This window comes from Oxyura jamaicensis, chromosome Z, assembly GCF_011077185.1.
Source record: "Oxyura jamaicensis isolate SHBP4307 breed ruddy duck chromosome Z, BPBGC_Ojam_1.0, whole genome shotgun sequence".
In the NCBI taxonomy this organism is placed as follows: domain Eukaryota; kingdom Metazoa; phylum Chordata; class Aves; order Anseriformes; family Anatidae; genus Oxyura; species Oxyura jamaicensis.
The window spans coordinates 14,892,711-14,904,672 of record NC_048926.1 but is presented as its reverse complement, the minus strand read 5'-3'; the positions used below and the strand labels follow the sequence as shown (position 1 = coordinate 14,904,672).

Here is an 11,962-nt window from a genome sequence, read left to right as displayed (position 1 = left end):
CAGCATTTGTTTGGCGCTGCTGGTGCTCCAGCCCTGGCCCTGCAACGGTCCCTCGCATACAGACACGTACTTCGTCAGCATGCTTTTGCCCAGTTCTCGGAAATCCAGGGGTGCGCTGTGTGATCTGCAGCCCGGGTCGCTGTTAGGCGCCGGGCCTGTCGTATTTCCGGCTCCCCTTCTCCAGCTTTCCGGCTCCCCTTCTCCACAGAGTTTCAGTCCCCAGTAGCACATTTCTCCGCTGTACATCATCGCCAGCAAGTGAGTGTCACTAAATATACCTGCAGAAGTAATTCAGATCAGGCACTTTATTCTTCTGTTGTGAACAAGCACACAGCTCGTTAACTACAACCTTTTCTTAGAAACATAGAAAAAAAATGAAAAATTTTCTGCTACTGTATGACTGATGATGCCCCCAGGAGAACCTGGACCAAGGTCTTGCTCATTGCTCCACCCATTTTGCCATTCCATAATACTAAAATCTTTAAGGCATATAAATATGTATAAATAAGTATGTAAATAATATAAATAAATTATGTAAATAGTATATGTAAATATGTTATAAAATATGTAAATAGTATAAATAAATATGTAAATAATATAAAAATATAGTACAGATAGGTAATATAAAAATGTTTGCCTGTTTATCTTAGACAACATCAGTATTTCTGTACAATCCATTAAGTGTGGGCATGACCATGTATTAGAGTTGACCACATCAGAATTGCCTCTCACAATTTAAGCCTACTAGAAGATAGCTATTTGAACATCATCTTAACTCAGGTTAACAGGCAGCAGCTTTCGTATTTGAATAGAAAGCCATGTTAAGTGTCCACGGTCATTAAAAGCAAAGAAATCCTACTGAATGCATGTACAGAATCAGTTACTGAATTTGTTCACTCAATGTGGAGCTGAACTAGAGCAATCCCACTTTGGGATGAAACTAAACAAGGTGCTCTGCTGCCCCCCTGAGCATGTGTTGCATAGGACCAAAGTAGAGGTAGTTTTGAGCAGGTACAACGTGAACATCCCATCCTCATCACCAGCTGTTTTACTATGGAAATCCTCTCCTGCTCCATCACCACACTGATGTACGCTCATGTAATTGCACTACAGTAATGCAACTTACATAAAGCTACAGTGGATGAGAGAGAAAACATTATACCTGTTCTCTTCTAGATCTAAACAGGGAGATCAACACGGAAACATTTTGTGCCCTCTGTACTCCTGTTTGTGCTTTCAACACTTGTCAACTAACAACTGTATGGTTATAAATCATGTACACTGTGCACACAATGTATAAAGTCTCAGTTCATTCTCCTTCAGTGCACTCAAAAATACAGAGGAAATGACGATTACCACCTCCTAAAATCCATAAATCAGAAGAAATTATGGGGGATGAGGAGGGAATCAGGAAAGCGTGCCCGCTTCTTATGTCTGTTAGTTTTTGGTTTGTTGTAAAAAGTGATAGCTTTCAATACAGATGAAGTCAAATAACAAAAACACACAATAAAGCATTTCAGAAAGTGGAGTAGTTATTGTGGGCAGGGGTTGTGCTTTTTTGTTTACCTTCACTGAGTAATCTAGCTGTGTCTTTATCTTGAAGTAAGACATCTTCATTTAGACAAAGAGGGCATCTAAAGCTAAGCATCTTCATCAAGTAATGAACTCCATCATTAAGACACTGAATGCAGTTACAAAAGGAGGAAAAAAAAAGTTTAGATAAATTCTAATTAATTTTATGATAGCCAGAAATATTTCCAGACATGAATTCCCCCAAACCTAATTTAAAAATAAGTATATATATATATATATTAAAGAAAAAAAATAGTCACACTTTAAAACTGTATTTATGGGCATTCACATACTCATAGCACTTTATAAATTCTCCTTTACCTTTTTAAATATGGCAATGTTTTCTTGTAGCCATTCACTCCTTTCTTTTGCTGTATGACAATACATGTAAAGCAGGGCTCCTTTTCTCCAGTAAAGACATTCTATCAACTCTGTACCAAGGATGTTAATAGGCTGAAATAAAATCCAACACACTGTGCTAAGCAAAAAAGTAAACCATCTAAACTACTCATGCACAGTGTTATACTGAGCATCCAGCTTTAGAGGCTGTACTTAACAGCAGAGGTCCCAGACACAAACCTCGTACTTCAGATTGGTATTGCCAAAAGCTTCTGTAATCATAAAACATTAGAAAAAATTGAGCATGCAACATGTTCTTTGAAAAGTTATTTTGAGGGATTAGTATTTAAATACAACTGAGACATTTTTTTTTTTTTTCCAAAGATCTTCAACTTTGTCAATTAAAAATGCAAATACTGTTATCCTATCCTATTTCAGAATTTTGATTTTTAAGTAATGTAATATGTGATTCTCTCACTGAGTAACACTCGTACTCACATCTTCATTTATGCTGCATTCCCTCACTAGATCTTCTGGTTCTGACAGAATACCAGTAAGTTCCTTAATTTTTTGCAAGGAAGTTTCTTCTGGAAAATCTTCATCCACAAGCTGGCTTTCCTCAAAATATGTAATGTCTAAAACAGCCTATGGAAACAAAAAGGTATAAAACGCAAGAATACTATCTGCAGACTAATCAGATGGTAGTGTGTGGTAACATATACACTTGTGTTTATAAAATATTATTTTTTTATATTTTAGCACTCAATTTACAGAAGTAGCAAGCTAAAGGTATTGTAAGGCTGTTGATGGTGAACTTAAACTCGTAACCCTTTCTGTCTTCACAGTATCTGTACAATTACTATCAACTCTAACTTATCTTCCACTCCAGATAAAAGAAGCCCTCTACTTCATGGATATTCCGTAATTACCACAGGAGTAACTAAAATCCCTCTGTTACACCCTCTTTCATACACCGAATACATCATATCCTCTCCTATGCACAGTGGATGTTTTTAAATAGGTGCTCTTAATGCTCTGAACGCACTACCTGTGTATAAAGCTGCAAAAGCTTGGATGGATGTGCTTTCTCGCTCCCTTCCTTACAGAGTCCCTCCAGTTTCTCCAGAGCAGCAGAGCCCTTTACGAGGAAGGTATCTGAGGGAAGAACACAACGCCCCCTTAGCACTGCCAAGCACCCACCTAGAGCCCTGCTTTCCCCCCCTTTCCATTATGTTTTACCCCCTTTGTGATACATCTAACAGCAGCAGAACAAGGCACTAAAACCGCCCCATGCCCCAAGTCCCGACCGGGACCCAAGGGTGCGGCCTCCTCCTCAGGCAGGCCCCGGGGGCGAGCCCCTCCCAGAGGGACACCACCGGCGCCCCCCACACACCCCGCCACCGCCCCGCTCCCTGCCTCCGCCCCTGCCTCCGCCCCTCACCGTCGCCGCCCGCTCCCCTCGGCGCCTCCAGACGCCGGCCCAGCGCCGCCAAGCGCCGCCACAGCCCCGGCACTGGCCCCGCGCCCCCCAGACCCTCAGCCGCCATCATCCCCTCCGCCGCCTCCCCCGCCTCCGCCGCCAATCCCGCGCGCGTGCCCGCGCCCGGCACCACGTGACGCGCGGCGGCCATGTCGGGGCGGGGCTGCCCTGCGGCCAGCTCCGCGGGGGCGCGCGGTTGCTGCGCGTGCGCGGTAGCGGCGGGGCCGCGCTTCCCCTCAGGGGGCGGGAGCCGTTGGTGGCGGTTGGTGACGTTCGGGTTGTGCTTTTTTTGTGTGTGGGTTTTTTTTTTTTTTTTTTTTTTTTTTTTTTTTTTCTAACGATTTCAGTTTGCCGTCCAGCTTACAGCAGCTCTCCTCCTGACCTCTGGAGGTGGGCAGCTGTCGTGGTGTGAAGAGAAAAAAATGTGTTATTTCTGCTTGCTGCTTCGCCACTATAAATCGTCTGTGGCTTGTTATATTCAATAAACACAGCAATGCTTTATCTCAGTACATTGTTTCTCTAGCTCTTAACTGTTCCTCTTTCTGGAAAAACTAATGCATCAGTGCCCATGTGAGCACTGCGCTCACGCGCTGCTGGATTTTCTTAAACATTTTAAGAGTGACTAAAGACATTTTCCCCTTATAGCTTGCAATCTCTTCCCAAGTTACTTACTCTGTTAGTGCTTATTTACCACTAAAAAACTGCCTGCAGTTTACTGTGCTTGTGAACTGCTGGTGGAAAGCTGCCTACACACAGACACCGGTGGTTTTGCTGTTGCCTGTGTTGTACCTTATGTAAGAGCTATCAAACAGATCAAATACAATGAAAAAGTAAAACCAAAAAGCTGAATATACCTGCTTCCTGAAATGGTTTGATTTTTTAGGAGAAATCTTTTAATATTTTTTCTGTGTACTGTGATTTACTCCTGCACAGTCCACATCCAAGCACAATTTTTCATCTAAAGAACAGTTGCCTTAATAGTGAAAGTATTAAGGTAAATAACTGTGTCATTCCTGAGAGTCAAGGAGATAGCGCTTCATGTTTAAAATGAAGTGCAATACTTGCCACGTTGACAGCCTGGGGACTGAAAAATGGCTGCGTGTCATTCAGTTCCCTTCTGCTGCTCCAGATCCTCTGCTTGCGTGGTCCTGCCTTCAGTTCTGTGTTTCAGCATCCAGTTATGATTTATATTGCCTTCTTAGCGGCTTTCTTTACAACTTGGCAAGTGGGTGAGCCCTTAATAGTGGAGAGGTCAGCTAGTCGTTCAAGATGTGCCTTGTGGAGAAACAAACAAACAAACCTGTAAGGTTGTGTGTTGACTCGTTCAATAAAGGAAGTGGTATCCTTCTTCTGCCTGCGCTCAGGCGCTGCTGCTTATTTTAGCTGTATCTGTTCTGAAAGAAAGCTGAATGTATATGCAGTGACTTCCGTCCAGAAACAGTTATACATTGTTTCTTTACATATGCCAGGGAATCTGGATTTGACCTTTCTCATCAGTGGTTTAGCTGGAAGAGATGTGTTTCTGCTAATAGAAGTAGAAAGCTGTTAATAGAAGTAGAAAGCTGCTACAAATGAAGAGAAGAAAAAGAAGAAAAATAAACACTGGAGAAACGCACTTCTGAGGAAAAGAGAACCTCAAAGTTTTTTAGTGTTATCATCTATTTATTTTTCTTCCAGCCTGGTTTTGCCATGAAATATTGGTTCAGTCTGTGAGCAGAAGCTATAATGTCTTTCAAGCATTTCTTTTGTTCTGTACCCTGTCGGGAGGAGGCTTGCAAAGAAAGATGGTTTCAGGAGTTCTGGGCAAACACCCGTGGAGCTGGGAAGAGAGGGCTGGGCAGTGCTGGTTTGGGATGGTGCCACCATGCTACTTTAAGCAAGCACTAACCTCTGCTTGGGCTCTGCCTTGCTCCTGGCCGGGGTGGCCTCTGAGCAGCTTCAGCACCCGTCTCTTCTCCAAGCTGCATCCCCTCTGGCACTAGACTCCTAAGATGTATGTTGCAACTTGTAGAGCTACTGTGCTAATCTTCGCCTCACACCCTGCAGAGCTCTTTGTTCAGAAGACAGATAAAAGAACGTGTTTGATTATTTGAGAGAGCAATGATCTCAATGTGCCTGATGTTTTGTTATTGCTTAGAACCTCTTGGGATAAAAGCCCGGACAAATGTTTGGAAGAAAATGTCCTGGTTTGGATTTTGCTACCTCTCCCTATTATTTTCAGGGCTTGAAAACCTTAAAATCCAATTTCTCCAAGCTTCCCACAAAGAAAGTTGCATCCCATATTTTCTGGAAAATTTTCCATGTTTAAGAACACTCTTCCAATATGGCTCTTAACATAAATTTTACTGAAGCAAAAAACATTTTGCTCTATAGAACTACTTTAGGGAATCATTGCAGTATGGTAAAACAGTCTCAATTAAAGACATTTATGTGGGGTTTGTAATAATTTGCTGCTTAGTGTCTCCATTTTTAAAGCTACTGTTACTAATCAGGGAGGACAGGAGGCACTGGCTATTTAAAAACAGGTTCTGCTCTTAAATTGATGGAAGCACAACAGGTAAATAGAGAAGCATCAGTGTGTGAACAGTTCGGGTTGACAGAAGAGGGAGAGCTGTTACTGTTTCATTCTTCAGAGCCAAGCAAATGGCATTGCCATAACTGTCCTGTCATCTGGGTTTTATATATAAATATGTTTGTGTATGCACAAATACATACACACAGCGTAAATGTACATGCATGAAGCACGTGTTTAAGCACTGTTCTGTGCAGTATCTGTAGAATTACATAAGTTAAATATAGCTATGATTTTTGTTTTGCAAATTTGTAGCTCCAAAATATACACTAGGGTCTCTCTAAATTCAGTGTGCCATATATTATTATTGTTAGCTACAGTAGATTCTACTGCTGCTTTCCTTCCAAACCACATACTTTTCACTCCTTCTGAGACTTGTGTTTAAATGTGCATGCTGTTAGAGAAACAGACTGTCTGTAACCTAGTTACCAGTAAGGAATTATTTTTGTCCTGTGTCCATCAGCACTCCTAACTATCGTGATAAACATGGCTGGGAAACTGGGCTTGCCTGAAGTCTCTGAATACTTGAAAATTTCAAACACACTAGAACAACTAATGTCTTGAATATACATAATATACTTTGCTTTAGTGACCTTCTTATTTCTGGAGGTTAAGGAAACAATAGTTAGACACAAGTGCATTTTCCTCTGTATGTTTACTATTACCCAAACTAGAACTTAAAGAGAGTAACTGGAAAACCATGGAGGCAGGAAAATGTTAGCTTTAATTAAAAAACAAACAAACAAACAACAACAACAACAACAAAACAGACGTCTAGGGAAAACAGCTTTGTGCAGCAATGAATGCTATACTTTTATCATTACCAGCAGTCTCAAGAACTTTGCAGATTTGCAGACAGTGCAAATTTTCTCAAACTATGGTACATAAGTGGGGTGATAAAGAAATCATGCTAATTCTTGGAGAAAATATCCTGAGATTAACTTTTTGGATTAAGTGAACTGTACATTTTGATTATGTGCTGTTCTGATCTCTAGAAAGAACATTGGAAGAAAGAGGCTTTCCTTTCACTAAATTTGTTCCCTGACCTAAGGTTACCAAACCTGGTGATGAAGACAGCATGTGAACGAGAAAAAAAAAAAAAAAAAAAAAAAAAAAAAGTGTGAGGGACTGAAAGCAATTTACAAAATTTAAAATAATAATAATAATAAAGTTGCACAGACTGGATTGCACCTGATCAAAAAAGACTTGAAAGCTACCAGACACTACTCCTTATCCAGGAATTACTAGCAGTTTTAAAGTCTGTGGTCAACATTTGGTTTGAAATGAGGACCAAACACAGCATGGATATTAATACAGATGTGCTTGGCTGATTTCAGTTTGTAGCAGCATGCTTCACGTCCTGTAGAATCTATAAAGGTTTATAATACAGTATTTGGTAAGTATCTTAGAATGACAGTAAATTACCATGATTTCAAGGGTAAATTTATGCTTTTATTTTGTCAGGTAAATTACTGAAGCTTGGTGTATATTTGTAAAATGTTAGGTAGGAATAACAAATCTTCATGAGCAAGGAAATGAGAAGTGACTCACTCATTTTTTTTTTGTTGTTGTTTAGTTTTGTTTTCAAATTTCAGTTACAAGGTTACAAACTTTTTAACATATATCCCAAAATAGCGTAACGTCCCAAATTAGGGACAAATACCATTTTACTGGTTGCTAGTGTAAATTCAAGATTTATGTGTGAGGTGGATATTAGACTGATTTATCTGTCTTATAAAGGATGCTATTCTAGTAAATTTTGCTTCTAGTAACTAAGAGGCATTCTATAAAAAATAATCCAACATACTTGCTCTTTTTACTTATATGTATTAATGATGTTTAGTCACACTTACCTGCTATGGGGTTGAATAATACAAGTTTGCTCAAAATACATTACTTGAGATCAGTCTTGGTTTATTTATATAAGCATATTTATAACACATGAGCTTCATGAGTTTGTTTGTCTAACAGTATCTGTAAGAAAGCTGGTCAATATCACGGTACCACTTTCAAATGTCTCTCTGATTCACCAAGGGAGGTGTGTGCTCTGGCTCTGTTTTATAGAGTGATGTTATAAGTACCAGGCAAGGTGAGAAGAAATGGAATTTAATCAGAATGGTCCTAAAAGAGTGGAAAATAGTTACCAAAGATTTCCTCCATTACTTCTGTGGAATTAAGCTCTATAAAAATGATTTCCAGAGTTCAATGTTATAGTGGATAATGTCATGTAATTGATTAAAGAACTATCAAATTTAGTCAGCCCTCTTAAAATAATGCTTTATATTCAGTCTTGAAATATATTCAAGATAGAGCATTTGATATTCATACTGATGATGCCAAATGTGAAACTGGGCATAAGCGTGATCTGTAGTAGAATTGTACTTTGTTCAATGGATGTGAAATAATTAATTCTGGAGACGCATGTGAATGCCAACTATTTATAGCCTACATAGGTGTGTCATATTTTTCTTGTCTAACCTTGCATGATTGTTCTTTGTTCTACCTGCTTCCAGTCTGTTCATATTTTGGGTGGTGCCCTCACAAAATAAAAAAACACCTGCTTTCTTATGATGTGGTCACCTGTGTGTGGGACAACATGGTATCTGACCTGCATTTAAATTTAAGTAGGCTCAGAAAATATAAGATGATTTAGCAGTTTGATTATTAGTTGTTAGGAAGTGGCACATGCTGAACTTTGAAGTTGGAACTGCTCTTCTTGAATAGTCTCCCTGGAAAGGGGGAATGTTAGAGCCTGACAAATAGGGATGGTTTCTTGCAGCTGAAGGCAGAATTTAAGTAGCTTTTTAAACAGCTTTTCTATTATATAGTTAATGATCAAAGAGCTGTGTGTGCTGTGGACAGCTTCATTATTCTGCCTGGCACATCTAATTTATGTGTTCCTGTAGGTGTCAGGCTAGAAGAACTTGCTTACAGTAAACCTCACCCCAGCCTCCAACTGTTACAGATTACTGTGTTTGTAGTTCAGGCTTTTATTTCACAGTTGACCTGTAGCTAACACAGAAATAAGGCCATTTGGTCAAAAAAAACAAGTGACCAGACTCATGTCCCTACTTGCATGTTCCTACTACTTCATTGTATTAATCTAAGAGTCACATAATGGTTTGGTGTGTGAGGTTGGCTTGCTTATCTGACTAAATATTGCCTTTTTAATTTATTTTTAATTTATTTATTTATTTTTTAATTCTATAGACTGAGTATCAAGCTTATCTGGGTGGTTGTAAGCAGCATACCTGGCAATTTTGATGATTTTCCCCCAGACAGAGCCTGTAACTTCCTTTTGAGACTGTTACGTGTAACTTACCCTTGGAGAACCTACATCAGTCTTGTAGTAAAGTTTTGTGCCACCGTAAGAGGCTTTACACCGTTAATTCCTTTGGATCATAGCAAAATTAAATCTACTAATTGGGATTTTATATTAATCATTGTAGTGTTTAGTGTTAAAGCTTTTCTGGTTCTCCTGGGGCTGCTGGAGGGGAGGAATTCTGAAATGGGATGGGGAAGAAGGTACATACACTTGATAAACTTTAAACAAGGCAGAGGTGTCATACATTATTCTGGCAAGCATTTCTTTTGGAAGAGTGCTAGTTTAAACAGCTTCTCTGCTTCCTGGCCCCTTCTCTCCACTCTTTTAATGCTGCTTTCTAGCTTGTGGTTACACAGTTGTGTGTGATGAACATGACTGGGAAGTTCATCTGTGTTCAAAGCCTCCCCACCCCTTTTTCTGGGCTACATTGAGTATTCAGACATGCACCTTCCTTGCTAGTGTAAGTCAATGTTTCTAGTTTATTGGGTGTGGAATAGGATGTGAAGTGTCAATCCACAGCTCTGGCTGGTGTGCTGGAAGTCTTTCACCTGGAAGTGTGACTGCTGGTACGACCTCTTCAACCAAATGCCAAATCTTTCAAACCCATAAGGAAATAAATGCAAGCATACTGGTTTTGAAGACCAGTTCTTGTCATAGGTAGCTCTTCTGTTATGGCACACAGCTGTTGGAGTGGCGAGCCATGATAATAGCAATCAAGGTTTTATTCTGTGTGGTAGATATGAAATATAAGATTGCTATCCCATTATAGGTTTTCTGATTCCTGTTGTGGATAGCTTGCAATTGAATGTAATTCTGGGAGTGCTTGCTTAAAGTTATTAACACTTTAAATACACTACAAAGAAAAAGCGCCATACTTATTTATTGGATGAACAATTGAGAGTCAAGTGAATTATACATCCTAAAGTCCTGTTAATATCTTATGGGAATCTGAGCCACTTTTTTGCCATCCCCATAGCAGTTATTTTCAATGCAGTATACCTAGTTACCTTGGTTACTTAAAGACCACTGTGCCAAGCTTGGTACATACGTAGCACCTAATTGAGGCCTTACAGTTTTACATGAGGACAGCCATTGTTGCTGGAGGAAGATAAGCGTCAGGCTGCTCACTCTGCCTGTCTGAGAGTTCAGCGGGATGCCACAGGGTGTCTCCACTGTCCTCAATCCATTCCAGGTTTTAAATGTGGATGTTTCATAGCATTGATGTCAGTCTCGAATTAAAAACTGTACAAACCCCCAAAAGCAGAGTAGTGTAGTCTCTGTGAACTATTGTAGTATGGCTTCAGGCTGGCATCTGGAAAAAAATAAAATAAAAAAGTCTGGACCTTTGAAGAGCTGTTTGGAGCTGGTGAAATTGAGAGCAAGAGGCCTGAGAGCTTCTCAACAAATAGCTGTGTGCTTGCAAATGCAGGTCTGCACTGCAGAGAGTTGTTCCTCCAGCAGCCAAATCAATTTGGCAAATCAATTAATATGAGAATGAATTGCCACCTCTTTTTTACAGAGCATGCAGGGAGCTGGCTCCCTAGAGACTGGATGATAAAGTAATTACATGGGCTTGGACTGTGTGTGTGGATGTGCATGCCAGACTCCTGTAGCCAAGAACTGGTACTTGACACTTAAGAACCACACCCATGAAATGGATAGCAAAGTCCAAGTTTCACCTGTAACTCTGGTTTCCTCTTTGAAATTTGCAGTCTAGGCACATTGCTTTTCTTCATTTCCAGCTCCACGGGCTGTCCTGTAGTCTCATGGTGCAGGACTAGCTGCATTGAATTATGGCGTGGGTGATTTGTTTACTGCATACAATTTCAGCAAATGTGGTTCTGTGTTAGAATCACAGAACGGTTTGGGCTGGAAGGGACCTTAAAGACCATTCAGTTCCAACCCCCTGCCATGGGCAGGGATACCTCCAATCAGCCCAGGTTGCCCAAAGCCCCATCCACCCTGGCCTTGAACACCTCCAGAGATAGGACATCCACAGCTTCTCTGGGCAGCCTGTTCCAGTGCCTCACCACCTTCTTAGGAAATATTTTCTTCCTTATATCTGACCTAAATCTACCCTTTTTCTATTTAAAACCATTCCCCCTTGTCCTATCACTGCACCCCCTGACGAAGAGTCCCTCCCCAGCTTTCCTGTAGGCCTTCTTTAGGTACTGGAAGGCTGCTGTAAGATCTCCCCAGAGCCTTCTCTTCTGCAGGCTGAACAACCCCAGGTCCCTTATCATGTTAATGTTTTATACTTCTTTCTATCAATTACATATCAAATACAAGGAAAATATTTCATCACTAGTAGTTTAATAAAGTCTTCCTGGGCTCTGAGTTTTAAGTATGTCCTGTTTGCTTATAAGGTTTGTTTGAGCATAACCCATGCAGCTTATTAATGTAACGTTGAGTTGCAGAATCTGGAAAAGCCTGTTACAGTAGTGCTAACAACATGTGCTGACATGCAGAGTGTCAGCTGCTTAGGATTCCTGTTTCCAGTTTGTTTCTGTAGCCCCTTATACTATGTTTACCTTTAACCCTGAACACTAGGACTGGAATGTAAAATAACCCCACTCTTTCTGCTTGGCCAAAGGGGAAAAAAAAAAAAAAAAAAAAAAAAAAGAAGAAGAAAAAAAGCCTCTCTCTTGTTCTGTTGCACTCTTGCAGCAAAAAG

The 11,962-nt window shown here is 40.3% G+C and overlaps 1 protein-coding gene across 1 annotated transcript in view; it reads right to left on the bottom strand.

Moving 5' to 3' along the window:
- Window positions 1–3,557, bottom strand: part of FBXO4 (F-box protein 4) — a 16,039-nt gene extending 12,482 nt beyond the window's left edge. The window contains exons 1-6 of the mRNA XM_035309812.1: window positions 3,353–3,557; window positions 2,960–3,066; window positions 2,410–2,556; window positions 1,894–2,025; window positions 1,567–1,681; window positions 5–278 (exon numbers count right to left, since the gene is read on the bottom strand). Of these exons, the coding sequence (XP_035165703.1) occupies window positions 5–278; window positions 1,567–1,681; window positions 1,894–2,025; window positions 2,410–2,556; window positions 2,960–3,066; window positions 3,353–3,542 (965 nt within the window). The 5' untranslated portion in view covers window positions 3,543–3,557. The remainder of the gene's footprint in view (window positions 1–4; window positions 279–1,566; window positions 1,682–1,893; window positions 2,026–2,409; window positions 2,557–2,959; window positions 3,067–3,352) is intronic.
- Between the last annotated feature and the right edge of the window lie 8,405 nt (window positions 3,558–11,962).